Source organism: Aspergillus affinis (assembly GCF_023601865.1).
Source record: "Aspergillus affinis strain CMG 70 chromosome Unknown NODE_29_length_302309_cov_84_903329, whole genome shotgun sequence".
NCBI lineage: Eukaryota > Fungi > Ascomycota > Eurotiomycetes > Eurotiales > Aspergillaceae > Aspergillus > Aspergillus affinis.
The window spans coordinates 214,292-242,222 of record NW_026515810.1 but is presented as its reverse complement, the minus strand read 5'-3'; the positions used below and the strand labels follow the sequence as shown (position 1 = coordinate 242,222).

The 27,931-nt window shown below is 50.7% G+C and overlaps 9 protein-coding genes across 9 annotated transcripts; 4 read left to right on the top strand and 5 right to left on the bottom strand.

The window, feature by feature from the left end:
* Positions 1–445: 445 nt before the first annotated feature.
* On the bottom strand, positions 446–3,947 carry msh3 (mismatch repair protein MSH3; the record flags this gene model as incomplete). The annotated part of the gene is made up of 3 exons (XM_053098975.1): positions 446–1,927; positions 1,993–3,089; positions 3,146–3,947. 3 exons carry the CDS (start codon positions 3,945–3,947, stop codon positions 446–448), a joined length of 3,381 nt encoding a protein of 1,126 aa, XP_052957266.1.
* Positions 3,948–4,654: 707 nt separating this feature from the next.
* Positions 4,655–6,445, bottom strand: KD926_005784 (uncharacterized protein; the record flags this gene model as incomplete). The annotated part of the gene is made up of 1 exon (XM_053098974.1): positions 4,655–6,445. One exon carries the CDS (start codon positions 6,443–6,445, stop codon positions 4,655–4,657), a length of 1,791 nt encoding a protein of 596 aa, XP_052957265.1.
* A 730-nt stretch (positions 6,446–7,175) lies between these two features.
* Positions 7,176–8,328, bottom strand: KD926_005783 (Rab geranylgeranyltransferase subunit beta BET2; the record flags this gene model as incomplete). The annotated part of the gene is made up of 4 exons (XM_053098973.1): positions 7,176–7,301; positions 7,349–7,800; positions 7,874–8,159; positions 8,230–8,328. The coding sequence occupies 4 exons, from the start codon at positions 8,326–8,328 to the stop codon at positions 7,176–7,178; spliced, it is 963 nt and encodes a 320-aa protein (XP_052957264.1).
* A 3,928-nt stretch (positions 8,329–12,256) lies between these two features.
* KD926_005782 (putative Rho GTPase activator (Bem2)) lies at positions 12,257–14,375 on the top strand (the record flags this gene model as incomplete). The annotated part of the gene is made up of 4 exons (XM_053098972.1): positions 12,257–12,785; positions 12,840–13,506; positions 13,560–13,654; positions 13,717–14,375. The coding sequence occupies 4 exons, from the start codon at positions 12,257–12,259 to the stop codon at positions 14,373–14,375; spliced, it is 1,950 nt and encodes a 649-aa protein (XP_052957263.1).
* A 1,175-nt stretch (positions 14,376–15,550) lies between these two features.
* KD926_005781 (ribosome biogenesis protein RRS1) lies at positions 15,551–16,270 on the bottom strand (the record flags this gene model as incomplete). Its single annotated transcript, XM_053098970.1, has 2 exons — positions 15,551–16,151; positions 16,224–16,270. 2 exons carry the CDS (start codon positions 16,268–16,270, stop codon positions 15,551–15,553), a joined length of 648 nt encoding a protein of 215 aa, XP_052957262.1.
* A 377-nt stretch (positions 16,271–16,647) lies between these two features.
* KD926_005780 (mitochondrial 37S ribosomal protein mS29) lies at positions 16,648–18,246 on the top strand (the record flags this gene model as incomplete). Its single annotated transcript, XM_053098969.1, has 2 exons — positions 16,648–17,272; positions 17,375–18,246. 2 exons carry the CDS (start codon positions 16,648–16,650, stop codon positions 18,244–18,246), a joined length of 1,497 nt encoding a protein of 498 aa, XP_052957261.1.
* A 774-nt stretch (positions 18,247–19,020) lies between these two features.
* KD926_005779 (uncharacterized protein) lies at positions 19,021–22,649 on the top strand (the record flags this gene model as incomplete). Its single annotated transcript, XM_053098968.1, has 2 exons — positions 19,021–19,271; positions 19,337–22,649. The coding sequence occupies 2 exons, from the start codon at positions 19,021–19,023 to the stop codon at positions 22,647–22,649; spliced, it is 3,564 nt and encodes a 1,187-aa protein (XP_052957260.1).
* Positions 22,650–24,357: 1,708 nt separating this feature from the next.
* Positions 24,358–25,793, top strand: KD926_005778 (uncharacterized protein; the record flags this gene model as incomplete). The annotated part of the gene is made up of 2 exons (XM_053098967.1): positions 24,358–24,723; positions 24,816–25,793. The coding sequence occupies 2 exons, from the start codon at positions 24,358–24,360 to the stop codon at positions 25,791–25,793; spliced, it is 1,344 nt and encodes a 447-aa protein (XP_052957259.1).
* A 610-nt stretch (positions 25,794–26,403) lies between these two features.
* Positions 26,404–27,732, bottom strand: KD926_005777 (zinc-dependent alcohol dehydrogenase; the record flags this gene model as incomplete). Its single annotated transcript, XM_053098966.1, has 4 exons — positions 26,404–27,173; positions 27,247–27,403; positions 27,482–27,530; positions 27,608–27,732. The coding sequence occupies 4 exons, from the start codon at positions 27,730–27,732 to the stop codon at positions 26,404–26,406; spliced, it is 1,101 nt and encodes a 366-aa protein (XP_052957258.1).
* Positions 27,733–27,931: the final 199 nt, after the last annotated feature.

Genomic DNA, 27,931 nt, shown 5'->3' with positions numbered 1-27,931 from the left:
ACCATGTCGCAATCCTAGTTCGTGTGGATGGAGAAGGTACGAGGTCACGAAGCTTACAAAGGGCGACCCTTTTTCTTCGGCGGATTCCTGAACTCGACTTCTGCCAAACGGTGTCTTTCCCCACGTCTCTTTGGGTGCTGGGAGCGGAATCACGGAGTCGGATTGGAATTATCGAACAAAATGAATGATATCCTGAATCTCTACAACTTTTCCCTAGTTCCAACCGTGCCTCGCGCAACCACGCCTGAGTTCATCGCGCCCACATGGTCTTCGTGAGAATCTACGTGTAGCTGGTCAATAATTCGCCGTAGACATGACTATTCCCGAAAATGAGTTTGGATTTATTTACAGTGAACTATACACTCTTGTACAGGAATTTCTTGGACTTGTTTTGAAGAAAAATGCAGGTGATTCAACAACAATTGGCCCGGAATATTACAGCCAGCTATAATTGCTCCGCACTGTTGATCAGTCGCTCCACCAAGGCTTGGTTTGTTTCGGACGAATCGTCCATGACATTTCCCACCACCGACACCAGACCAGCCAGTTTCCGGCGTTGGATCTTGGCCTCCAGTTCGGCACTCTTCTGCTTCGCAACGTCAAGCAAAGGCCTTGGCAGATTCGCCAACCGCGCAACGTTAAGTCCGTAACTGCGATGAGCCACTCCTTCGCCAACCTCGTAAAGGAAGGTAATATCTTCGTCCTTCCCAGATCCCGACTCCGTAAACCGCATATGCACATTTCGAAGCTCGTGGTTGCGGAACGAGTGCACTACTGAAGCAAGATGTTGATAATGCGTGATGAAGAGGGTAAGGCTGCGTATAGACCTGACCATGTAATCGAGAACCGCCTGCGCGATTGCAACGCCATCATGCGTGGATGTACCACGGCCCAGTTCGTCCAAGATAACGAGTGAACGCGGCGTCGCTTGCTTCAGGATGTCTGCCGTTTCAGAAAGCTCGACCATGAAAGTAGATTCGCCCGCCAGCATATTATCAAATGCCCCCATCCGGGTAAAAACAGCATCCAACATGCCAAGTTTAGCTGACTGAGCAGGAACATAGGACCCGATCTGTCCCATGATGGCAATCAACGCTATCTGTCGTACATAGCTGGATTTACCACCCATGTTTGGACCCGTCACAAGGAGAGCGCGGGTCTCATCGCTGTCCAATGCGATATCATTTGGAACGTAGCTATCCAGCAGAAGTTGTTCAACCATAGGGTGACGACCTTGTTCAACATGGATACATGTGTGGTCCGTATATTCAGGCTTCACATAGCCAGGCTGGTTGGCAATGACTGAAAGCGATATTAGACAATCAAGGATTGCAAGCGACTGTACGCAGTCCCGGAAAGACTGGTAATTTGCCGAAATGTCGCTGAGAAGCGCCATGTACGCTTGATCACAAGCCGCAGCCAGGGCTTCTTTGTGCTGGTCTCTGAGACGCAGTAGCTGGATAACTTCAGGAGTGTGGAACCTTGAGACCTTTTTGGTACCGCTTACTTTCACCCAAGATGCAGGCACACGCTTAATAGCAGGTGAACTATTCTCGACCTCGATCAAGTATTCGATGCCCGCAACAGTAGCATAACGCGCTTCTTTCCTCTTGAGGATCTCAGCGGCGACAGAGAGATGCTCCTGCAACTCATGCTCGACGCTGCCGATTCCAAGTTTGTGCTCACTTATCTCCTCCGTCTCCTCTGATTCCCTGAAAAAGGCATATTTATCGTCACTTTTGGCGGCATGCAGGTTAATTTTATCGAGGAAGAACACAACTTCCTTCAAAATGGTGGGCAAAGACGCGATTGCCTCGCTAACGACGGTCGATGAAAATCCAGTATCCGCTGGGGTCTGGAAATCAGCAAACTCCTGGGCAATCATCTGCAATGTCCGCAAGACAGTGAGAAGTTCCGGACGTGTGCACTACATTCAACTGTTAGCCTGCACGTCGGTGTAATAGAGTTCCCATTAAAAGATGCCAAATTCACCTTCCCATAATATATCCGTATCAAGCTTTTCTCTAAATCGCTCTTCACTCGTCCCAACAACTCTTTAATACGCTCTACCATAGCGATCCTTTCTGTGTTTTTCAGCTCTTCAACGGCATCGATCCTTTCTTCAAGCCTCGCTTTCTCTAAAAGTGGACGTCCTACCCATTTCCGAAGTAGCCTCTGCCCAAAGCGAGTCTGTGTCCGATCGAGTGTCCAGAAGAGACTGCCTTTTGTAGATTGATCGGTTTGGTTTTGGTAGATCTCGAGGCTAACCAAAGTGTTGCCATTGAGCAGCATGTGTGACCGAGACGAAAAGTGTTGGAAATACTTCGTCAGCTGGAAAACGTGCTCCAGACCGTATTCCGTCAGATGCTCGATCATCGCGGAGAGACAGATCGTTACCTGCTCAGGTAAATTGAGCACTTTTTGGAGCAGGGCGCTCGACACCTCATCGTCCACGGCATCAGCCGTCTTCATTTTTCCGGCATAGAAGCTAGAAACGTGACTGTGACATTCTGCTGCCGCCGTTTTCGATTTTGGCGCTCTCTCAACACGGATGCTGTCACCGAAGACATTTGTCCTGCCGCCCGAAAGATGCTGTACAAGCTTTTCGGTAGCCTTGGACAGTTCCCCTAGAATGAGAACTTCACAAGGCGAGATGTGAAGTAACCGGGTCTCAATTTCACTTCGCATAAATCCATCTTCGAAATCATCGTATACGATATCTCCCGTTGCCGGCTGGACAGCAACAATGCCTACATGCACCTTCTCATCGTTTCCCCAGCCTTTCGCATTAGTCTCTGTGATGCAAAGCATATAGCCAGTTGCTAAAGAAGCGCCACTAGATGTCGCATGCGTGGGTCCCTCCAACCCCTCAACATCATCAATATAAGTTGCTTTTGTGTACAAATTGGTGAGCTTGCGGCCAAAGGGGGCGTTGCGATTATCCCCAGCAGCCTTCAGAGCAGCTGTTTCCACTTGCCGAACTACCCCAACCTTGTGCCCAGCAGAAACAAGTCGTTTCACGTGAACATGGAGTCTGTGTACTGGTATACTGGCGGATGCAAACCGGTCCAGATGCGCCTCCGAGGAGTCTGAGATGATATGAGCATAAATTAGAAAAGCCAAAGAGGAAGAAATCCGCGCTTACGTTCATCATATCTGAACTTCCCTGGGATGCAAACGATGTTCAGCTCCTTCGCAGCCACCCTCGCATCCTCGCCAAAGAACCGAAACTTGTAGCCAACTTCGACCACTAATATTGTGTCCATGTGCTTGTGCTTGATCTGGATAACTTGTTTCTCCATCGGTGTCAGTTTGCTTCCACCTTTCTTTGCTGTGGCCTTTCCTTTAGTCGGAGGGGCTGGGGTAGGTTCCTCTTCTTCATCGCCCTCCCCAGCCTCATCTGCCGCGACAGAAGCCTCTTTGGCAGCATGTCTGCCAATCCCGATGAGGCAATCCGGACCACCCAGCTTCTGAACAAACTGCTTATGTAGCTTCTCCCTTTCTTTCCGTCGCTCCCTATCCTCCTCGTTTGATCTGTTGTCTTCTTCTTTCTCCGGGACGGCGGCCGGCGAGCTCGCGAATCGGAATATCTCAGTTCGTTGGCTGCTGTTCAATAATGACGTTCGGTCTGGCTGGGTTGGGGCAGGTTGGGCAGAGGTTTTGGCCTCGTCTTCTGAGGGAGCTCCGTTTCTTTTGGACCGTTTTGCGGCAGGTACCACTATATCTTCGTCTTCATCATCCATGACATGCGTTGTGTTCTTATTCTCTTTCTCTTGAGAACTGGCTTCAATGATACCATTGCCCCGTTCTTGCTGTTCGCTGGCGCCATTGTGCGGATCCTTCTCGGTTGTCTGTGGTCTTTTCCCGAAAAAACTTGCGATGGAGGGTTGTTTGCGCTTGAGGTTCGGGGATGAATTTGATGGCGATTGAGACGACTGCGAGGGCATATTTCCTGACTGTCGGGGAGGGAAGAAAATTAAGAAAGAAAAAGAGAAGAAAATGAATGCTTGTGTTCTAGCTTTCTATCAGACGATTACGCGATATAGAGCGAGAAAACAGGTTGCGATGAGACACTTGGGCCCCTGAAGAAGTCAGAAGTATCATGGACAACAGGAAAGTTTGAAGTATTTGCGCAAGCCCAGGAAAGATGTCAACTCACTACAACCCCGGCTGGACCTGGTGGAGCTTGACGCGTGAGGACGCGCTAAGCGTGTTTCGGGACAATTAAGTGGCTTATCTAATCGGCCGCCCCGGCCTGCAGCTAACTACTCTGTACGTACTATGTATGTACCTACATACATGGGCTCAGGTATCGGGCAGTGTATACTATAAATTAAAATAAACTCTGGATAGCACACTAGGAAACAATCAATAATATCAAAGTCCCATCCTATGGATTTGTCACAATATAGGGTGAACAGTACTCTGTGATGTACAAAGACAGTGCTGATATATAAATGTGCCACACAGACGTATCCATGGTGACCGTTGGAAGAAAGCTCAAGCCAAGGTCCCAGGACTGCATGAATAAAGAAGGAAAGCAGAAACAGCTGCTGGCCGGAGCAACAGGAAAAGGGAAAAATAATCAGGAGAACAAACATAAAAAAAAAAAAAAAAGCATAAACAAACAATAGGCATCGATCGGTGGAGAAGGCTAGCAAGAGCTTCCATCTAAATAAAGACGCTCAAAATCATCGTCATCAACATCGGATATAGTTGCATCTGGAGAAGTTGTTCGTGTCACAGATTGGGTGACAAAGGGTTTTTCGGCCTCATGCGTGTATATGCTTTCGTCAAGGGGAAGCTTTGAGAAGGAGGCAGCCAAGGGATTGTATGAGAACCCTGCATGGCTGTCGTGACTCTCGAAAGGACTGATCCCGATGCACTGCGCGTCACCAAAGAAGTATTGAGGTGGATATCCTGTACCAGTTTCTGCCGGTCGTTTCACACTAGGCGATGTCCAGCCTACCAGAGGGTCGATCCGGCCATGACCATTGAAGAGCGGCTCAAGATTCTCCTTCCCAAACCCAAAAGGAGCCGAGCTTCTCACTGTGCTTGAAGTATATGACCCATTGTGTATTGGATGAAAAGACCCATTAATTATAGAGTTTTGTTTGAGCAAGGGTGATTCGGAAGAGAGCAGTCCATCTCCGTAATGCTGATCAAGTAATCCTGGTCTGCCTTGGTTAGATCGATCATGGAAAACATTGAACTCGTTGCGAAATCGCGGCTTCCGGTGATTGAAAGACAGAACAAGCTCATCAGTATCATCTTCACCCGAGCAATTGTTTCCAAAGCGAGCTTGCAGTTGAAGTGGACTATGCGGACAATACAAGTTTCGTTGATCCGAATCCTCCACACTTCCTAGGACAGGCTTGCTTGACATTTTGTTGCGCTTTTGATCCTGTCTCCGATAAATGTTAGGATCTGTTTGAGATAGGATCCTTTTGGGACGATTTGCCCGTCGTCTTGGGATTGGAGTTTCTCCTTTCAGAGGACTGCTGTCTTCAACATTACCGGAGATGACGCGTTGCTTCCGCAAAGCACCAGTAGGAGAGAAGATTAGCTCCGTAGGTTCGACGCACATGGATGTTTTCTCCATCATTCTCAGGATGCTTTCATCTTTCTTCTGGTTGCGCTTGCGTCTCATTTGCTCAGTGGCAGAATCGAAAATGTCCATTCCAGGCCACAGGACGCCCTTCAGCCTAGCAATCTCCTCCGCCCGCTCTTTATCTGCTTCCGCATCATTGTCATCAATGAACGGATCAGAATTCGGAGGCTTGTCTAAAACCTGTGTGGCCGTGTTCGCCATGAGCTCTAGTGTTCTAGTCCAACTGGGCGTGCTTTGAAAAGTCGACATTCCTTCTTCGATATCCAGCCCGGGTTCTTGTTTCCATTGACCGAACATTGACTGCAGAGGCTCTTGGGACGCATTGGTACACAGTGAAGGATACAAGTCGTCTCCGTAAACTGAATTCTCGGCAAATGAGGAGGCCACCGAAGGAATGTAGCTCATGGACCCGGGTGTGGACCCATCACCAAAACCTGACTCCACCTTCAGACAGGAATCAGCCAGTCGTGGATCCAGGTAATCTGGAAGAGCATTGCGAATCGAAGGACTGACATTTGAGACGTTGAATTTGCATCCGCCGTCCCGTCTCGCAGCGAAGGCCTTTTTCTGAGCTGATACCTTACCATGGGGCTTCTTCCGAACATCTTTTGATGACATCCGATCGGACAGTAGTTTTGCCAGATTGTTTGATTTGTACCATCGATCGTATTCCTCGAGTAAGGCCACAGCCTGCGATTCCTGGTGACTGCGGACTTGCAATTTGAAGTAATGAGATAGATGAGCTTTGGAAGATACGTGGGTCAGTAGATGGGATACATCGCTGAACCTTGGGCACTTGGGGCAGATGTTGCAGAGGAGCGCAGCCGCATCCATTGTGGGCGATTCCGACGAAAAATGGAAGGATTAATGATGACCGTTCCTCGAGGGAAGTAACAGGGTAGAACAGCAAGAGGATAATTGCACGAAAGAACGAACAACTCCCCTGGTCAAGGACGTGAGACAAACATAGAAGGACGAGCCCTAGTTAGCAGGACACAAGAGAAGTGGCCCAGAGCCTGCCCTGGACATAACACTGCTACCAGGGCAAGTGGGAGGGGGACCGGAGGTCTAAACCCATGCTCGCTCAAGTGAAGAAGGAGCTGCCCGGCCACTACTGGACAGGCTGAGGTAGGCACGAGACGGGAGCCGGGATCCCGTGCTGGCTGCGGCGAGTTGTAAAAGTAGTGTAAGTGGGATATGGATGGGGGCAGGAACATAGCATTTCATTTCATTTCATTTCTATTAACAGTGCATTATAGGTATCATTGATTTATGTGCCATTGCGTCTTAACAACCGATTAACAGGTTATTGTGAAGTGACGAAGCGGAAATAAGTCGCAATGCCGATCGCTCTTCTCCTGCCTTGTATCCCATAGTCCATTGAAAAGAGAAAACGGGTTATTAGATTGCAGGAGGTAGTACTCCGTAGAGTGACTACGAACAGAAAAAGGAAAAGACCACGTCTTGTGCTACTTGGTCAAATATCTAGTTGTTATTGCTTTCGGCATACAACTGGATAGCCATTAGTATTGGGACCGGAAAAGAAAGGTCGGACGAATACTTACTAGACCGGGTCTACTTCCTCGACACCGTCGTACTTCAGGAGACTCAGGCCAGCAATGGCAAAGTGAGTGTGGAAGACATCAACCATGTGGTCTGGCCGATCTGAAAGCCCACCGGCTTCGGGGTCCTAGCTGGAGTTAATAGAGATCGAGAAATGATATCATCGCCACACACCTGACAGCGCAAAATGAAAGAAGCAAGCTTTCCACCGTCAAGCCAATGAAGCCTGTCGATCATGACCAAACTTGCCCCAACCCACCAGCTATAACACGCATCTTCTAATTTTTCGGGACGCCCATTTAGGCCGCCCTTATCTACCTGGCGCTCGCTTAGCCAGCCACCCAAGCGGTCCTTGTTCACCAAATCAAGTCTTCCGGCGATCGCCAAAGTCCCTACACAGGTGAAGATCTGTCCCGCATGAGATTCAGCTCCCGGACGAATGCCGTAGCCCCCATCCAAATTTTCACACTTTTGGACATAAGCGACGGATTTCGAGACATCAACCATATCAAGGAGGCCCATGAGCGACAGGGCGTTGAATGCACCATATAGGAAGCGGGTGTCTTGTTCACCCCACTCGTCGCCCATGAATGCGCCGGTGTCCTTGTCCTGAAGTTCTGCAATGACTGTGATTGTTTAGCGCGCTTTGCCGGGCGGGAAGAGGCAGGGTTGTCATGAACAGAAAGGGTCAAGTCATACAAGAACCAACTTTCCTTCTGCCTCCCAGCCCACGTGTTTCCAATTCATCCAACGCATCCATTAGTACTAGAATCTGCACAGCCGAGACGGTGTAGAGCATGTGCGCATCATGGCCCGGTGCAGCTCCGAAGCCACCGTTATCACGGCGACATGAGAGCACAAAATCGACGGTGTCTTCCCGGGGGAGGCCCTCGGGACAGCCGAGAAGGTGCAGGGCCGTCAAGCCCCAGTAAACCCCGTTCAGCCGAAGATGCTCGGTGAGCCAATATTCAAGCTCATCCCTCCTCTAGCATCACCTGTCAACCATTTTCCCCATCATGAAGAGAAAAGCCATGGTTTGGATCAAAATGACGCACGCTGTCCAAATTCTTAATGTAATCCACATGTTTTTGGATGCACAACTGCTGGTCGGGGGAGCCGCCAACGGCTCTACCAGGACCCGATACCAGGGACATTTTGGATCCAAGGTCAGATTGATGTGTTTACTAAATATGATTGCTGCTGGGTTTGTGGGTGTTAGTGCCTTGAGGGAATCAATCACCCAAAGTGCTTAGCTCGTAAGCCTCAAGGGATGGTGGGATTCCGCAGCCCGCTTTGCTTGATTTTTTTTTACCCCTCAAAAATGAACTGAATCAAGTTTGGAGGCAAGCTAGCAAGGACAGTGCACGGCGAAGACAAGAGAGGTGAGGAGATCAGCAACACCAGCGCGGCAAGATGGCTAACTGGTGAAATCAGATTCTGCACGGCTCTCAACAGGCGAGGGGGGAGAGGAGCCAGGGATAATAATAATGCTGGGTTGCGTGCCGAGCCTCGGAGGGCTGGGAGACCACGTGACCTAGGCGCCACCGAAGGAGCCGAAAGCGGGGCGATGTTTCAGGCGGGCGTTTGGGGCAGGAAGAGGAAGAGGATCGCCCGTGTGGGCGGTGTAACCCTGTAAACCCAGTAAACCCCTGAAGTCCTCGTCGTCATCAGTTACGGAGTGGTTACTCCGGAGTACTGACGGTGGCTGGCTCAGGCTGAGGAGCCCAGATCGATCCATAACTACGGTGTACGGTGTACATAATAATATCATTATAATGATGGCTATTATTATTCTTATTTAGTACTCCGTATGCCACTCCGTTCCTTGGACCAGCCTACTCCGTACGGTCTATACTCTTTTCTCGTTCCCACGTGCGTCCTCCGTATTCGTTAACGCCTCCCTGCGTGTGGAATCGATGTCTGACCATGATCACCGAGCCACCGTTTTTCTCCACTCCTAGGATGGGAATATCTTACTGCGTACGGACGACTCCGTACGGAGTATGGACTATGGAGTCCATTATTCCCTCACTCAGAGTAGTATCAGTCGTTCAGCACTTTGTACGTAGTAAGTACGGTGCAGGCAGTTGGTATCTGAGGTAGCGAGGGGACGCAGTCCTGGTGTCAGTTGAGTGTTGACCAGGGCTATTAGGCACGCTTATTGGTCTTCCCTTCTAGTTTAATGGTTCTGTATGCGCTGGACAAATAATGCGTCCCTGGTACCTGATTAAAGAAAAGAAAAAAAAAATTATGAGAATAATCATTAGTTCGCCCACGCGCCATGGTCCTTCGTACCTGGTCGGTTTCCCGTACCAAAGAACGTTTTGCTCGATTCTTTGGAGGACCGGAAAAAAAAAGAAGATCCACTTGCCTTGCCATTTCTTGGTCCTCGTTACGGTCGCTGGATGGCTGGCGGGGCAGAGATGATAAATGACAATCGGAGTAGTAGTAATAGTAATAAATTAAAATAGCACCTCGTTCTCCGGCTCATATTACTTTTTTTTAATCAACCCCACCGGGTTGTATCAAATGCCAATTGCGATCCATGGTCGCATGCTTTTCACGATGAAGCTCTGAATGAATCTCAAACACAATTACTTCCTGGAATGTTCTCTCCGCTTCTTTGTGATGCAAGCGCAATCCCGTATCGTGTCTCCCGGAGGTTGTCAACGGCAGACGATGATCACAAAGATCACCAAACTCTCAATAATGGAATGCTCTGACCTCTGCTTCGTCAGGGACGGGCATCCGATTCGCCCATGGAATGGACCTTTGCCCCCCATCCAGCGACAAATGGTTGGCCAATCCATCGTCGCAATCAGAGCATCGGAGCCGGGGCGTACATCATCCCGCCCAAGGCACCAACTGCCAGACCCGATCTTTTTGGCCAGTCAACTGTCCGCCCTTTTAGCAGTTCAATGGGTCCTCCCGATCTTTCGGTGTATATCCTTGTACGCAGTCACTGCAGGGGAAAACAACGGGGAAACAGAAAAACAAACACACAAGACCGATAGCCTGAGTCAAACATATGTACGGAGTACGGGGTGACAGATAGTTAAAGGGAGAAAGAGAAAGAGAAAGAGAAAGAGAGAGAGAGAGAGAGAGAGAGAGAGAGAGAGAATTAGGGCTGAAGAGGAAGGAAGAGGGGCTTACCCTCCCTCCCTCTTCTTTTCTCCCCCGTCCGCCAGCAGCATTTCTGTTTCTCCGGAATACGTTGTTGATCAGTTTATGTGGGTTGACCCAACGTCATCCTCCTCTCACAAGCCACCGACTTGCATTGGAATTCTTTTGCCTGCTTTCCATCCTCCCCTCCCTCCCCCTTTTTTTCGGCCACGGACTGCATTGAATTGAATTTGGCTGATCCGGACCGCGTTGCTGCTCACTACACTGATGACGGTGCACTCCAACAGATGGTTTAATTTCTAGATGGCCAAATAGACGCAGTGGCTTTTCCTTCCCTTCACTCGAAGCCTCGTCATTTACCAGACAAGCGCCAGCCAGTCTGTGCGCCAACCAGATAGACTTTCTTTCCATACTTCCATAATCCATAGTCCCTCTAAAGCTACGCCGTAACCTTTCTGGAGCCTTGCACAACGCCATCTCCACCGTCAGTTCGCCCCTTAAAAAAAGACGGGGGCTTCTTAGCCTGACACACAGCCGTGCTTGCATAACGCTGTCAACGAAGGTGTCGCCGCGACACTTCGAGTCTGAGCGCTTTTGGAACCGTGCGGTCATCTCTCCCTCTCGCTCTCCGACTCTCGTGCCTCGTTAACCTCCTCCCCCGACGTCTCTGGGGAATTATTACTTCTTACCGCAGGGGGGAAGATACTTGACTCCATCTCTATTTTATTTATTTTTTATCTCTGATTGCCCATCTTTTTTTTTCTTTTGCTTCTTTATTTAACCTTACTTCAATTTTTATCTCCCCTTCTTTGACCGTGTTCTCTTTTGTGCCCGATCTTCTTTCAATTGCCTTTCCTTTCCCTTCTCTTCCCTTCCTTTATTTTCCTTTTCTTTTTCCCTTTTCCCTTCCAACGCCTATTCACTAGTTACTAGTCGCCGGGGCTTTTAGCCTGTCTCTCCTTGGTTCGGCTTCCTTCTTTTTGCCGACCGCCCTCAAGGCCGTCCGTACACACCGAGGGGCAAAAACAAGCAAGCCTCGATTCCATTCAGCGACTTCCTAGGAATTGAGGGGGGAAAGCGACGGTTGTTGTCGATCTCATAACGAGGTGGAGTCAACGAGGAACATCTGAACAGCTCTTTGGAGAGTGCAGTAACATGAGGGGCATTGCTTTCTGGTACGTGATGATATTACCTCTTGTTTTTGAACGGTCAGGCCGTTGGATTTTCTCCCCCCCATTGTTCACTGGAAGGACGGTTTCACTCCGCTCTTTCACATTGCCCGATGCATACCAAGGGGGTGAGTCCGCGACTGTAAAACCGCTGGATGATTCCATCGTCATTGATGCCTTGTCCCCCTACTTCTGCCTTTGCGACCATTCCTTCCCATTTGTTGCATTCAAGTACGGTCGCTTTGCCTCAATTCTTGGGCACTACTAAAAGTATGATCTTTGTCCAGACCCGAGCGCTCCCATAATTCACCTCCTCCAATATCGATCTTGCCTGCTTTGCCCGTGATAGACGCAGCCGTTGACGACACCACGACCGAGAAAGATTGACAAGGCCGGCTCCGATCCAATCTCAGTTCGTCATAAAACAGTCAATTGCTCATACTCGCTATCATTTGGGCCCGCCTGCACCCTTAATATCCATGCTTCAGGGATTCCGGGATCATCGCATAGTATTCTTCCGATCAAGGTATGTTCCGCGTTGGATTTGCGAGTTGAATACCTGGATTTTCTAAATTTTATCATTTTGCCCCAAATTTTATTCTCACTTACCAACACCTTTGTTGTCCAACGATATTAACAGCTCGGTAAATAGATCCTAGTCTTGCGTCGAAACAGCGGTCCCTAGTTGGTGCTTGGTTTATCAATTATTCTATCGGACTATCCGCCCCCCCCTGACGATTACTCCCGTTCCTATTCCGGGCTGCCAACTAAGACACGAACAACGTCTAAGATGCCGTCAAGAAACTCCACTGTTCCCAATTTAGATCTCAGTACTTCCACCTTGCAGGCGAATGCGAAGATCTCATCCCCACTAACGCCCGGCGCCCAAAGCTCGGATGGGCCGAGTCCCCTGACACCCCGTTCTCCTAAATCGTCGTCTAGTTCACCTTTCTTCAAAGGGGCTACAATTCGCCCTGTCACTCAAGAGTCAAACAGCAAGTCAAACAGCCCTACTCTTCCAGTTTCTCCTAGTCTTGCCGCCGAACCTCCTACCCCGGGATTCACGGCCATCCCGCAGTACCCACCTTCTCCTAAAGATACCCCCAAACACAACCGTGACCCCTCTCGATCTTTTTTCGCAAATCTCAAGGCCCCCAAGTCTTCGCACAAAGCCCAGCGATCGGACGGCTCGGAATCTGGTGAAAAACCCAAGAGTCGTGGCAGCTCCAGGGACCGCAAGACTCAGATTTCGTCCAAGCTGTACGAATCAACGCCAGACCTTCCTGGCGCCATCGAACGCGCGGCACAAGAGGAGAATAGTAAGTGTTGGGACCGTTAGTCCAAGCCGACTATGCTAATGTATACTACCCTAGACGGAAACCCCGAAGACAAGCATTCGCAACCAACAGAGATTAAGAAAGTCGGCACGGAGACCGAGGCTTCTCAGACTCTCAAGAAGAATAAGCCGCGATTTGCCAATCTCCTCTCCCGCTCTCGCTCAATCAGGGTCGACGACTCTTCGATAAACAGAATAGCAAATCGCCGTCCGTCTACCAGCCTCATGAGACTCGAGGAGAGTGGTCGGCGGGAAATGCAAGAATCCCAAAAGGCGCCGGCACGCCAGGAGCGTGGAACGAAGAATACGGCGAACGCAACAGTTCGTAGTCATGTCGCCGATCGCCCCGTCGAAAATAGCGGCGGTCCCGTAAGGAAGGACAAATACCACGGCGGGGCAATGGTCCCGTCCGCTTCGCTAAGTCAAGTTTCTGGCGCCTCTGCTGCGCTTTTCAACAACATTAAACAATCCTCAAGCGGCGCCGCCGATCGCATCGGCAAGGCGGGCAAAGGATTCTTCGGGAAAATCACCAGGAGTGGAAGCACGAATGAGCGGGAACTCATCAATGACGACAACTATGTCTGCTCCGTGATTAACCTGCCTCTTATAGAGCAAGCACGGCGATCCCGCATCGCAAAGCGACTGGAGGATTGCAAAGACAAGACTGAGTTTTGGATGCCAGCCTTGCCGTACCGCTGTATAGAGTAAGCAGACTCCCTTCGGATCACGTGTGGGCGGCCAACTGACGGCAGAACAGTTACCTGAACTTCAAGGGCTGTGAAGAGGAAGGACTCTATCGCGTCCCGGGGAGTGGCAAAGAAGTGAAACATTGGCAACGGCGATTCGATACTGGTAAGTCTATGGAAATAAATGTGCCTATTTCACTGCCGGAGCCATCTCTCATCGATATCTAGAACTTGACATCAACTTGTTTGATGTGCCGGATCTGTACGACATTAACACGATTGGATCTATGTTCAAAGCCTGGCTTCGTGAATTACCGGACGAACTTTTCCCCAAGGAAACCCAAGCCATGATTGCCGAGAAATGCGAGGGGGCAACAACGGCCCCCCAGATGTTGAAAGACGAACTCTCCAAATTGCCGCCATATCACTATTACCTTCTCTTCGCCATAACGTGTCACCTAAACCTCTTACACTCATACGTTGATCAGAACAAAATGGACTACCGCAATCTCTGCATCTGCTTCCAGCCTTGCATGAAAATCGATGCGTTTTGCTTCCATTTCCTTGTTTGCGACTGGAAGAATTGTTGGCAGGGCTGTTGGACCGAGAAGGAGTTCCTCCAGATCGAAAAGGAGATGGACGAAAAAGAGAAATTCCCACAGGCGAAGGAAGAATTCACCCCAGTTCCTCAGCAGGCATCCTCTGTCGACGAAAGGGCTATCTCTTCTTCTGGCAGTAGTCAGCCTGCCGTTGAAGAGGAACCGCCCCGGCCCCAGACAGCGAGAGTCCACAAATCAAGACCCAAGAACATCGAAACAGCTCACCACGGTAGGAGTGCTTCTCAGCTTCCTGAACTTGGACCACCGCTTTCTCCGATACAAATTTGAGCAAGGCTCTTCGCGCTTCTGCCAACATCCATGTCGAATCCAACACCTTAACGGCAATATGAACTCTCCTTGATCTGATGCATTTATGCCTGTCATTTCCAAATCACGTGCACTGGGCTTCTAAATCCAGGCTGGCCTACGTTTTATACCATATTTCTTTCCTTCTTCCGCACAAGAAATCGCCAAATTTGAAAGTCTCGGACTGGATCCGCAGGTTGAACATTTTTCTTGAAAATAGTTTAAGCCTGAAACACTTGCAATTTGTCTACATCCCTTTCATCATAGCGTGCTTTTGTGTGCTGGGTCCAGATCTACTTCGACTTCGTGACATTTTTCCAATTTCTTCGTATCTCCTTTACCTATTCCATGACCCTCTTCCATTTCCATTTCCTCCTTCCTCCTTCCTCTAATCATCCTTCCGCCTTCAACCTTCCTCTCTCCTTTTCTCTTTCTATTTCCCTACATCTCTTATGCTGTATCCTTCTTTTGGGCTATCTCACTCACCCCTGAGTGCATATCTGGCGCCCATGGAGTCAGTTGATGTTTTTCCGATCTCTGAATTTCTTCACAAGTGTACAAATTGACCTCTAGTCTGTTTTTACTACATATATTTGGTGATATGTGCTCATACATCTGCCCAGTCACAGAAATGTATTGCTTCCTACTATTCCTTTGTGTCTAACCACCGATTCCCCATTGGAGCTTTGTTTCGGCGCTTGTTTACTTGCGTTTCTATCTGATTCCCTTGCTTTGTCGCATCTTCATGGAGTGTGTTGCTGGTACATACATGTAAAATAGGTACAGGCATGACCGTACGTTGATTTAGTGAATCTTCAGCAAATGAGAACAGTAAATAGACCTTGACTGTCTCACTTAAATATAAACTGGCACAAGCTCCAGAACTAAGACACGATAAACCATAACTGTACAAAGGAATGCCGGCCCTTTGGCCGAGCACTGCGTGGAAAGGGTAACATTGCTTTTTTTTGTGTTTTGCAGTGGATAATCCATGCAGGCGACATTTGACATCCAAGACCGGCGACTCCCAAACCAAACGCCCAAATAAGCCCAGAATTCCAGTGATGTAAGAACAAGCCGAAGTTTAACAAAGAAGTCTTGACTGCCGAATTAATTCATCATCTACTTTTTTTTCTTCTTCCTTTCCATCTCCACTCTCACCCGCTTCCGGGTTTCCTCGTCTTCCGCTCGTTGGACCGCATCTTCCTCTCGTTTCGGCGGATTCTGTCCTTGCGCTCCGCACGAGACATGCCACGGATCGAGCTTCCTTGGGCGGCAGCATCCTCTTCCTTCTTCCAGTCCTTCTCGTTCACCTCGACCAGCCAACTATCGTCCGACTTGTTGTTACCCTTGTAACCCCAGCGCGGTACCCAATCGCCCTTCTCTTCGTCGTAGACCATCTTCTTGCGGCGCTCCTTGTCCGCTAGTGCAGCGCCAGGCTTAGCGCTATACTTGCCAATACCCTTCTTGCGCGCAAACAGCTCCCACTTCGTCGGGGCCTTGGGCGTGGGCAGAGGCTTGTGGCGGGGCAGAACAGTCGCAGGGGAAGGCAGCGTCAAGAGAACACCTTGTTGAGAAGAGGTGATGGGGCATGTCGTCAAGAGTTGGTTCAGTAGCGATTGGACGCCATCGCGGGCCGTAGTCTTCAGGGAAGCGTTCAGCGGTTCCGAACGAGAGACTTCGATGGGGTTGGGATCATTTGCGAGGAGATGGCCGAGGTCGAAAGTATAGGGAGTAGGCTTCGACACGGTGATAGGTCTAGAGAATTCCGGCAGGTTAGAAGATATATACATAGATCGGTCGATGGGTTCCTGGATGGTGAAAACTCACAGCTTAGGCTTGGCCTCTGCCGATTTATTTGTTTCGAATTCCGACATTGCGACGGCGCCCTGAATCTATCTCAGGAGAACGTCGAGAAATGCGCAAGGGGACTGTGATGAGTAGAAAGGATCTGATCGTTTGACCGGGGAAAACTGAAGCGGGTAAGAAAAAAAAAAGTTAGTAGATAAAATTATGGGGCGCCGCTTCTAGCACTTCGGTTCACCGCCTCCGGGCTGCCTAGGGCGGCGTCCACGCTAAACCCGAAGTAGCCGCAGGGGAGCCCTCTGGTGAGGCGCCAAAATGTGATGAATTTCATTCCAACAACTCCGGGGTTCGACGAAACTAGGACGGCACCCACTCCCGATTCAACCCTCCCATCCTTCCTTTTCTGTCAATTAAGACCCTGGCCACTGTGCCAGTGTGTCGCAACACCATGGTCTCCTCCTTTTGCTGGGGCTGCCTCACACGGCTGCGCCCAACACCTCCGGCTGTTATTCCACCGATGTCAGTCCCCCGAGCGGCATCGTTCCACACGTCCGCAGTCCGCCTTTCGGTCCTCAAGAAGAAGCAAAATGTGATTAAAAGTGGATTCCGTGAATCCAATTCTCCCAAAATGAAGAGGAAGAAGAATGTCGAGCGGGCACGACCGCCTCCGGTTGGAGAACGCAAGGCGATGCGGAAGCGCCTCGTCCTCAGCAACCCCAATGCCCTTGAGGTTGAAGGTATGCAGGAAGTCTCGGCGGAAACAATGGTGGACTCGCGACTCCGCGGATCTGTTCTCGGTCTTCCCGTGCCGATGCTCACTCAACTGCGCGCGGTGGAAGCCTTCAAACCGACGCAGGGCTGGTCGATATTCCGTCGCCCCGGGACAGTGGTCAGACGGGAAACGCTGGAGCTGGGTCGATTGATTGACGGTATCTCCGGTGATGGGGAAGGCAAAGGGAAATCGGTCAAGAAGATTATCACCGGTGCCAGAGGAACTGGAAAGAGTGTTCACCTGCTGCAAGCCATGTCGATGGCTTTCACCAAGAAGTGGGCTGTCTTTACCGTTCCTGAGCGTAAGTTTGAACCAAAGGATCTAAACATTATCCCTCAGCCATCTATCGAATGGTAGAAGAGGAAGGGAAATCAAAGTCTTGATACTAACAATGGATCTTTAGCCCAGGATCTAGTCATTGCGCACACCGGCTACGCGCCCCTCTCCGACGAGACGCCTAACTTGTATGTTCAGAACGCAGCAACTGCCGCCCTTTTGTCTCGCACAGTGGCCGCCAATGAAGAGCTCCTCAATGGTCTGAAAGTGTCACAAGCCCATCCGGCTCTCAAATCCTCCGTCAAGCCCGGTATGACGCTCGCCGATTTCACCCGGCTGGGTACTCAGGACCTCGCCATTGCCTGGAATGTTTTCCAGGGACTGTGGTCTGAGCTGACCGCGACTGCTGCTGCTCCTGGATTGAAGGAGCACTTCGAGCCTCGCCCCCCTATGCTTGTGACCGTGGATGGCCTTGGCCACTGGATGAAGAACTCCGAGTATCGCACTCCTGAAATGAAACCCATCCATGCCCACGATTTGGTTTTCGTGCGTCATTTCCTTTCGCTCTTGAAGCCCGGGGCCGAAAAGGCAACTTTCCCTAATGGCGGCCTGCTCTTGTACGCCACCTCGGCCTCCAACAACCCCTCGGTCTACAGTTTCGAAGCCGCTCTGAAGCAGGTCGAGGCCCGCCACGCCGGCGTGAAACCTTCGGCGCCTGAGTTCCCTCATGCCGATCCTTACAGCCGAGCTGACCAACGCGTGCTCGATGCCATGGATTCTCCCATGCCTACCGTCGCCAAGGAGGAGATGCTGGAGCTCCAGTCTCTTAGCGGACTTACCCGGGACGAGGCCCGTGGCTTCCTGGAGTACTTTGCCCGCAGCGGGCTTCTGCAGGAGAACATCAACGAGGAATGGGTGGGTGAGAAGTGGAGTTTGGCTGGCGGCGGTGTGATCGGTGAACTCGAGAAGCTGGGAAGACGCTTGAGAGTCGGTGCTTAAGTGATGCACAGATCGCATCCGAGGAGATGACCTAACTTTTCCGCTTTGAAAGCTGTTGTTGCAGCTCTGGCTACCCCTTTTTTTTGTGCCACTTATATTTATTCTACCACATCCCCTCCCCATTGTTTGTTTCTAGACCCGTCGACGGTTCTGCGTGATGCCAGGCTCTGTCTTTTTTACTCTATCATTGGGATTAGAAATTTGGCTTTAGTCAAACCATGTGTACTCTACTTGTGATCTTGGGCCTTTTGCGTGTTTTTTTATTGTATGCATATAACGGGATTTGAAAAAGACGTGTTGATACTCTATGTAATGCGCATCCTCTCGTATCTCCTTGAGTAGTTCAGCGACCCGCGGGAGTTAGGGTTGATGGCAGCCTCAGGCAGCATATCCGCACCGCCACGTTTCGGGCGACTTTCCGTCGTCATCTTTCTTTAGTAAATAGTAAATAATCCGCGACAGCTGACCCGGCCTTCTCTTCGTTCTTTTCTTTCTTTGTTTTAACTGCCGTCTTGTACTTCACCCTCCAACAACTTTCTCTGCCTCTGTCAGCTGAGGCGACCATCGGGATCAAATCGGTCAGCCGACCTTCGTTTGTCATTCATTCATTCTTTCGCTTTCTCCTGACGGCCAGCGGCTTCTCTCTCCCCCCGCAGTTGCCCGCACTTCCAGTAAGCGTCCAATCTATACTGATCCTTTGTCCTCACTGTGCACCCTAACGCATGAATTATAGAAATTCACGGCTCGAACTCCTATCCTGCATCTGTTCAACAGATGTCGGGTCCTCCGCAACCCGAATGGCGTCGGCCTGCGACGGCGCAACAACGGCCCCATGCGTCGCAACCACCCCCTCCTCCGTATAATCCAAACACATACGGCCATATGTCTACTCAATCCCCCGTATCGGGAACAGGGACAACTATGTCGCCGTCTACGGGGTTAGACACATCCGCTTGGGGAGTACGATACAATAGGCAGCAACATATCCAAACCCCTCCTCCGTTGCCTGTGAGTACCCAAGTGAAGTAAGGAGTGAATTTCTCAAAGTTGCTTGGAAGCTGATAGACCATGGAAAGCCCCGACCTTCCAGCACTCCTGGACATCCACCCACCACCCAGCCCCCTACAGCGACTTCTGTAGACTCCAGCAATCCTACACAGTATGGGACCCAAACTTCTACACCAGGGCATCATCAGCCATGGCCGACAAGTACACCATATACATACCAGCAGCCTGCGAGTTCGGCTTCGGGACCACCTCCGCCGCCTCTTCCACCGTCTATCCCTCCGGCTTACCATACTGCTGCATCGCAGCCAAGCACTCAACCACAACAGTCTTCAAGCCCGTTGTATACGGCGTCCCCTTACAGTCCACCGGCTGGTCCAAACTCTCAGCAATCCAACGTCCATTCCCTCTCGGAACGCCCAGTACCGCAGACCTTTCAATCTGAGCAGATTCCTGCATCCGTAGGAAGCCCTGCAATGCATTCAGCGCCACCGATGACTGCTCCTCCTGTTCCTCCCAAAACGAGTGCCAACATCATCCCGGCGGGGCCGTCCTCATTTGGTGCCTTCACTCCTTCAGACTGGGAGCACCTGTCTCCTAATCCGGGGAACGTCGATGACGAAGGTTTTTTGGGGTCTAAACAGAACACTGTCGCGCATGTGCCAACTCCCTCAGACTACCCACCAAGCTATACAACTGCGGCTGTACCCAACCCAGCTTCGCAATCCTCAGCTCCAACGCCACCTTCAGGTGTCTCACCCACTATTCAGCCCACGCACTCTCATGACACAACAGGGGTGCAGGACCAATTCAGGGTCTCGCCTGTTAGCCCGGGAACTGGCCAGGATACTATACATGACCCGGCCCCGCCGCCGCCGCCGCCACCACCACCCCCACCACCCATCAGGGTGAAGACGGATGACTCTTTTTACAGTTCAACATCTGCCATAGATGCTTCTGAAAGTATTGATGGTGTCATCGAGGCGTGGAAGCAACCTCTACCTATTGAGTCTACGTCGCCAAATGTCCAAACCGATCCACACACCTCTGCCGGATCGTCAACTCCATTGCGACAGCTTACTCCTCTCGACATCCCTCAATCGAAACAAGAAGCTTTCATACCTCGAGAGACCACACCAGCTCACTTCGAGAATACATCGAGCGGGAGGGATGTATTGCCACAACCATCGTCGCCGAACCCCAGGCAAATAGACCCACATGAAGACTTAGACCCCTGGTCCAAGTCTTCGCTGGATCGTTATGTGGCCATGCTGCGCAAGGAAGCAGTGGCCGACTCAGACACTGAACGCTTCAAGATATTCACAGCTTTCATGGCCAAGGAGACGAAACTACGCGAAATTTTATATAATGTTGATTCCACTGAAGATACCGCTCAAGCACCAACGCCAGCCACACAGCCTCCAGCTCAAAAACTGTCTCCTGTCATAGACCCAATGGACTCGGGCCTTATACCCGTAGAGACAGAGGAGGCCGAGGATTCTTCGTCTGATACCCCAGAAGAGCCTGAGGATGGAAAGTATAGTCCAGGGGGACGTCCAATCCTTCCCCGTCTCCATACACCGAAGATTACAAGTGTGCGCCGGTCAGCTTCTAATCCCGGCGGCCCCAAATATGGCCCAGAGCGTCTGGTGCAGGGTCAGTTTTCGAGATCGACATCTGTGCCACCAACGAACGATTCAGTGCATAAACAGGAGCATTCGCCTTTGAATACTAATCCCCCGCAGCCAATCTATACCCCATTTCGTTACACTGAAGGCCCACAGAGGGGCTCTGATCAACTTTCACTCCATCTTCCAGCATACCAAGCATACTCTGCTTTGCGACAGGCATCTGCCACCAGCGGTAGGATAATGTCGAATGCTCCAAATCCGCCCTCTGAGGATACCGCAAGCCCCACTGTTCCATCCTCGGCGACACAGAATCAGGACGATGAAACCTTCATCGGCCTCATCAGAGAAAAGAGTGTTGCCTACCGAAAACACGCGCGAAAAGCCTCTTCCCCACCACCATTGCCATTGTCTCTCAGGAAGGGGAGACCGGCAAGTGTAATTGACGATCTGCGTTCCATAATTTCGTCGCCCTTGGCGAACCAGTCAGAAAGCCCTTGGCACAAGACCACTAGAGAAGGTTTGGGGCCTTATTCGAATGACTTCAACTTCATCATGGAAACAATGAAATCTTGGGAAACTGCGAGTCAATTTCGCAAGGAGGCCCTAGATAAAGAGCGTTTCCATCGCCAAGAGGAGTCAGAAAAACACATCGACGCGCAATTCAATGACAAGGAAATCGGATACGCCGATATCAACGTCCTGGAGGAAGAATTCCGTCAGACAGAGGCTCGAGCCCAATTGGAAGAAGAGCGTAGGGAATTCGAAGATTTCGAGGCTAATATCTTCAAGAAATTGGATGAGCGTTTGAATGATGAGCTTTCCGCGCTTCGAACTCAATACGAGTCGGCGCTTGGTCAACTTGACCACGAAAATAGCAGGATCAAGGATTCTGTCACCGTCAAATACAATCTTTCTCACACCATGAAGGTCGTGAACGAGATTTACCAAAAGCTCGAGGTCCGCTACCAGAAGCGTCTTGAAATTGCCTTGGATCTTGAGCGCCGACGCAAGAAGACCGAGAGACGGCCGCTGGTCTTCATGGGTGATTCCGCGGCTCTCAAGCGTCTGGACAGTGATTTTGATGAAATGGAAAGGCGGAATGTGCTCGAGGCTGCCAAAGACCGTGATGAAAGGGCCAATCGACTGATGGATTCTTTTGATGACGCGATTATGCACGGGTTGGGTGAAAACCAAAGCCTCCTTGATGAGCTATCTACCAAGTTGTCGAAAGTCGATGCCACAGTCATTCGCGCTTCTGGATTGGCAGATTCTGAGATCGAGCAGGTGCTACACTCGCTCTACAATATGGTGGAATCACTCCGAGCAGATTCCGAGTCGATTCTCCACAGCTTTGGCATAGCAGACTCGGCGCTCAACAACGCAGATTATCAAGTTTCGGTCGCAGAGGCCCGCTACTCCAATGCCGACGTTGAAATTCTGCGTCAGTTAGAAAACGAGAAGAAGAAAGAAGACGCCAAAATTCAGAGCGACCTTCAAACCAAATTGGAGAGTGTTCGTGCTGGTCCGGCTAAGATCACCACTACCATCAACGATCTCTTGAAAGTCATCGACAAAGACCCTATTGCAGAGCAATCCAGCTCGTCAGGGACTGCCACCCCTAGTTATCCTGCTGAGTCGCTCATGCCTGGCCCCCCACCCTCTGCAGTTGGTCCTCGGAAATCGGGCGAAGATACGGCGCATCAAGAACGGCTCCGAAAAGCATTAGAAGATGCGAAGATGAGAAACACCGCCCGACGTAACCCTTGATCCTAAACTTCCCAAGAGAAGACATTCCTTTTCTTCTTTCTCGGTTTCAATCATTAATGCTACTCCTTAATTAAATAATCACCTTTGTTATTGCACATTTCCCTTTTCTGCTTTTAGTTTGTACTTTATATTACTGTTTCTTAGCTATCGACTTCCAGTGGCTATATTCACGACTTGACGATCTCCCTTAACAATACCCCCATGTTCTGCCCTCCCCCCTGCTTTTAATTATTTATCTCATTCTATTGGGCTCTAATGTAGGAATGTTTTTTTTCAAGACCTGGAGATTAAATCCTGACAAGCCAACTCATACCCATGTCCTGCCACCTTTCATGTATTCCTGTAGCAGTGCATCTTATTCCTACGCAAATGTTTTCCATTTTCTGCCTTCGGTATCATGAGCAAAGGCTGCAGTTCCCATAATGGCCAGGGAAAAAATCGTCTTGCTGTGGCAGGAACCGAATAGTGTCAATGGTTGCCATAAGAGCCGAATGGCATCAAACAAGATGAAAATCCGAATGAATACGGAGATGGCGCATGCATGAAGACTGAAATACGGAGCACCGCAATCAAACAAGTGAGGCAATGGAATATAGGGCCGAGGAATGGAATTGATTTCCAGATAACTGCGGCCGATGCGAGCGAACCTGTGTATCGTCGATCGTGACGAGAATAATAAGCGCCCAGGAAGTGGCGCAGAACCTGCGCCGCATAACCACCCGACATGACTTCCTTCAGGACAACTCGATGAAATGATCCGTGACATTTCATTGTCGGGTATTGGACTTAATGATTTCCTAGGTGCGCCGACAAAGCCTGGAAGGGGTTAATAAGCCTCGTTGGATGGCTGTTAGACGCCCGCAAAATTCGCACCAATACCATACAATTTCATAAGGCAGTCTCGGCAGCCCATAGTCAGCCTTTTCAGCTCCTGCGCAATTAATCAAAACATGAATCACCAGCTCTCGCCCAAAGATTATCATCTCCCTGGTATATGCGCCACAGACTAAGCATCCAGCATGGTTCCATTGCAGGGATTCGTGCTTCAAGCCAATTAGGCTTTGGATCCATCATGACAGGAGGCTCGAGATCAGTGTAGCCGCAGTGGACGTTGTCAGTATATGTCATTGGAAGCACAGAGGCTCAAAATCAAATGAAACCCTAAGCTTGATAGCTCACAAGCCTCCATCTTGTTGTCCTCTATGACCCTCCCCACTCTGGACAGTATCTGCGCCGCCTCTACGTCGCATGTAGCCATTCGCTGTCCTTCCCTCAACGGATTCTGTCCTCCTAGCTGGGTCCTTTCTATGCTACTGGCGCAATGACACGATCTGGGGAGTTCCTCAGCTGATGACGGTTGAGGTTTCGTCATGCGGCAAAGAGAAAAAGGGCACTAACGGTGTGGCTCATGCCTGAACCAGCCTCTCAGATAGCAAGTTGATCATTTTGCGTCTGTATGGCACTGTTCTTGCTGTGGAAGCGAGTCGAACAAGTGTGTTGCGGCACTGTCTTGGTTCAGAATACACGCTCCCACCTGTGGCTCTCGACAAATTCTATATAACTCGGGTCAGTCCAACATCAGCAAGTCTTCGTTTGCCCTCAAGTCACTTACTTCTCATCAAGATTGATCGTTTCATTGTTCTTATTTCAGTTTTTCTCCATGTCCGCCCCTACGAGACAGTTTTGTAAGCTGTCCATCGCTAACCCCATGTCACGACCGCGGTCCCAAAACCAGAGAGCACGACCTACGGAGGACGATAACAACGAAGATAGTGAGAACATTGGAAGTGACAGCGAAGAGAGCGAGATGGATGCAGAAGACTCGGGTGAATCATTGACTGTACAAGGGAAATCGGGGATCACATATGATCTGGCCAAGCTGGATTCCGCGTCAGAGGCCAGGGCGCTGGTTGGATTCTCGAGCCAGTTCGAGGTCATTAGCTGCTGCTCCATGCAGACAGGTTACGACTTTCAGCTGGACGAGAAGGCTCGGGTGCACCTGGGTTCGGATGCTTATACGTGCACCTGTTCGGCATTCTCTTGTCGGTCTAACGTGGCTTGTCAACACATTTTTGTAAGTCAAGAAAAGGGGGGCACCTAGTGGAAAAAGGAAAACTTTTTCTTCTACTCATTATGAAGAGTCTGTGCTAATACTTTAGCAAAAAGTGGCTTCTCGATCGGGTTTATGCCTGCCTCCTCCCCCAACTCGTATCCTCTGTGGCCCCTCTCGCTAGCGATGGTCGTCTTCCGAATTTTTCGCGCGCCGAGCAGCTTCTCGATGGTAAACTCGAAGCCGTTGCGGATCAACTGGGCTGGCAGTATGTTCGTTCTGAAGCAGTTGGTGGGATGAGTCGTTCTCAGAAAGCTCGAGACCTCCTGTCTGCCTTCAGCATGGGCGTCCTGCCGGAAGATTTCCGCCTCGACCTGGTGGACGACACGGGGCTGTCACGCACGCCCGAGCAGTGCGTAGTGCAGGGTGACTTCGAAGCTACTTTGTTTCGACTCACCGTGCACGACGACACCGTCTACTCCAGCTTGTGCAAAGCGATGCCCCCGGGAGCCTGTGCGGCAATTTACTTCGACAAAATTCAGGGACGCTCCCGCAAGCTGTTGGCCGACTTCGACCTCTTCTGCCAGACAGGGAAGAAGCCCGAGAGCGGAACGGACGTGGATGTCGCCAATGTTATCCGGGAATTACAGTACAACGTGGGTCAGATTCAGTGGAATATTACCGCGCGCGCGCCGCACGGCATGGAAGGCGCCGCAAAGGCCTTGGTCACACTGCTGGAAGACATTTGCAACCGCAACAAGGACGCCTTGGATGGCAACCGATGGGGCCGGAAATCGTTCCACGGAGAGGACGAGGATGAGCGCAACGTGTATCATCAGCTCATCGGCACGACCGACGAGACTGGCCAGTGCTTTATCCTCGATACCCTTGAGCATTTGCAGGGGTCTGATCTCCACCAGTTCGGAGCCAAGCTGCATGCGATCCTACACAAGAACGAAGTGAACCGAGCGCCGAGAGCATTTCTTCTCAAATTGAGCACGCTGGTGCGTCGAGCCGAGTCGGGTTCGACTGCCTCTGGACAGAAGCGTCAGGCTACGGGAGTGTCGGGAGGGAACAGCAAGCGAAGTCGTTGATATACATGCGCTTTTGATGAGATATAACCCCTTTTGGATTGGCTGTTACTTTGTGCTTCTTTTCATATCTACATTACAGGCTCTTCTATGTTTTCAGCCCGATATTTTGTTGTGTTGTGTTGTGTTGTTATTGTTATTGTTATTGTGGATTCAAGTACTTTTATATAGGCAATTGATTACCAGCGGGGCTGGTCTTATGCTCTGTCTTCTCCTCCCTCCAAGTGTGGATGCACTAATCTAAAGAATATCTGATAGTCAAAATAAATTCCGGTGATCTTCTCAAGTAGGGCACGATAACCCGCACGGTCCCAGGCAAACTTAAAGGCAACCTTAACTGACAGGTTGTTGTTGTTGTGATGACGCATCCATTTCATGTTCAATCTAAAACAGGGCATACAGAGATGCACTTAGCAGATAAACTACTACTACGTCTTGTTCTCAGATCATAATACGAATCGATTGCACATATGAAGAACACACTACAGCAACTATGGAAAATACGCGGACATAAGGTCGTACTCATAACTGCAGTCGCCGCATCAAGCAGGACTAACTGCATCACTCTCAAAACCAGAGCAAATCATCGCTAATGCATGCTTGAACAACTTGTCTAGGACAAGTCAAGGACCACTCGTCCCTGCACCTTCCCATGATGCATCTCCTCGAAGACGCCAGTCAGTGCCTCCATTTTCTCCGTGCGGAAATGAGCATTGATGACGCCGCGCGCCGCGAAGTTCAACGTCTCGACGGCGTCCGCTCGCGTGCCGACAACCGACCCGGTGATCGTTGCATGCTTGAGGATAATGGAACCCGGGTACGCCGTCGCGATGGGCAGCAGATCGTTCTCCGGCACGCCCACGCACACCAGGGTGCCGTTAAAGCGCAGGAACCCGAGCGACTGGGCATACGCCGCGTTGGAAGCAGTGCACACGATGACTCCGTGGGCACCTAGCCCGTCGGCAAGGGACATGACGTGCTCGGTGATGGCTTGGCACTGATCGTCCGCAGGGAATTTCGTGATGTCCACGAAATGCTCCGCCCCGGACTCCTTGACCAGCTCGGCCTTGCTGCCGTGGTCGACACCGATCACGCGCAGCCCCATCCCTCGACTGGCCAGCTGCACTGCGATGTGGCCCAGTCCGCCGCCGGCGCCGGAGATCACAATCCACTCGCCCGGTCGCACGTTGCTGCGCTTCAAAGCGGCGTACACGGTGGTCCCCGCGCAAAGCATGGGTGCCGCTTCGTCTGAGCCCAGTCCATCAGGGATCGGAGTCACGTAGTTGGCTGGTCCCAGAGTGTACTGTTGGAAGGTGCCCGGGGTATAGTAGCCGGACACTTTCTGGGCGAAGCAGAGTCCGTCGGATCCCGCTTGACAGGGAACTATACAATTTTCCCGTCAGAAAGGCATTGTCCACCCGGCTTGAGGATTGAATGTCTGTTAATTGTTACGTACGGCAGTTTCCACAAGCGCTCGAGATCCACTTCACACCGACTCGGTCGCCGATCTTTAGGTTTGAGGATTCGGCGCCTGGACCGAGCTTCACGATCTTCCCAACGCCCTCATGCCCTCCAACCTGTCCAGGCTGTGTGGGGTAAGGGAGTACTTTCCACTGAAAACAATGTTAGTACAGAAGGCTCAGGTGTTCAGAGAGAGAGAGAGAGAGAGAGAGAGAGTCGGCCATGCGTACAGTATTGGTCATCACTCCATAGTCGGAGTGGCAAACCCCGGAATGAGTGCTGTTCCGTACGTTAGATTCTATCTCGCAGTCGAACGCTACAGATTCAAGCCTCGCCAACAAAGGAAATGCACATACAGGTTGATCAGCACCTCGCCCGCACCGGGCTCGGGGACGTCGATCTCCACCACTTTGGTCGAGACGGTGCCGGGTTGGTCATAGATGACGGCTTTCTGTTTTAGGGGAATCTCCGGGGTGGTCATATTGACAGACAAATCGATCTAGAATTCTGGGTAGAGGAATTAATGGAACAGAAAGGGACCGAGTGACGAGAAAGAGGGGATAGAGCCCTCTTTATGTGTCGCGACATTCCCAAGGTCGGTCGGAAAATTGCGACGCCAAGTCCACGTCCAAAAGGCAAAAAAGAGGAGAAGAAGAAAGTGGAGAGAAATCGCGGGGAAG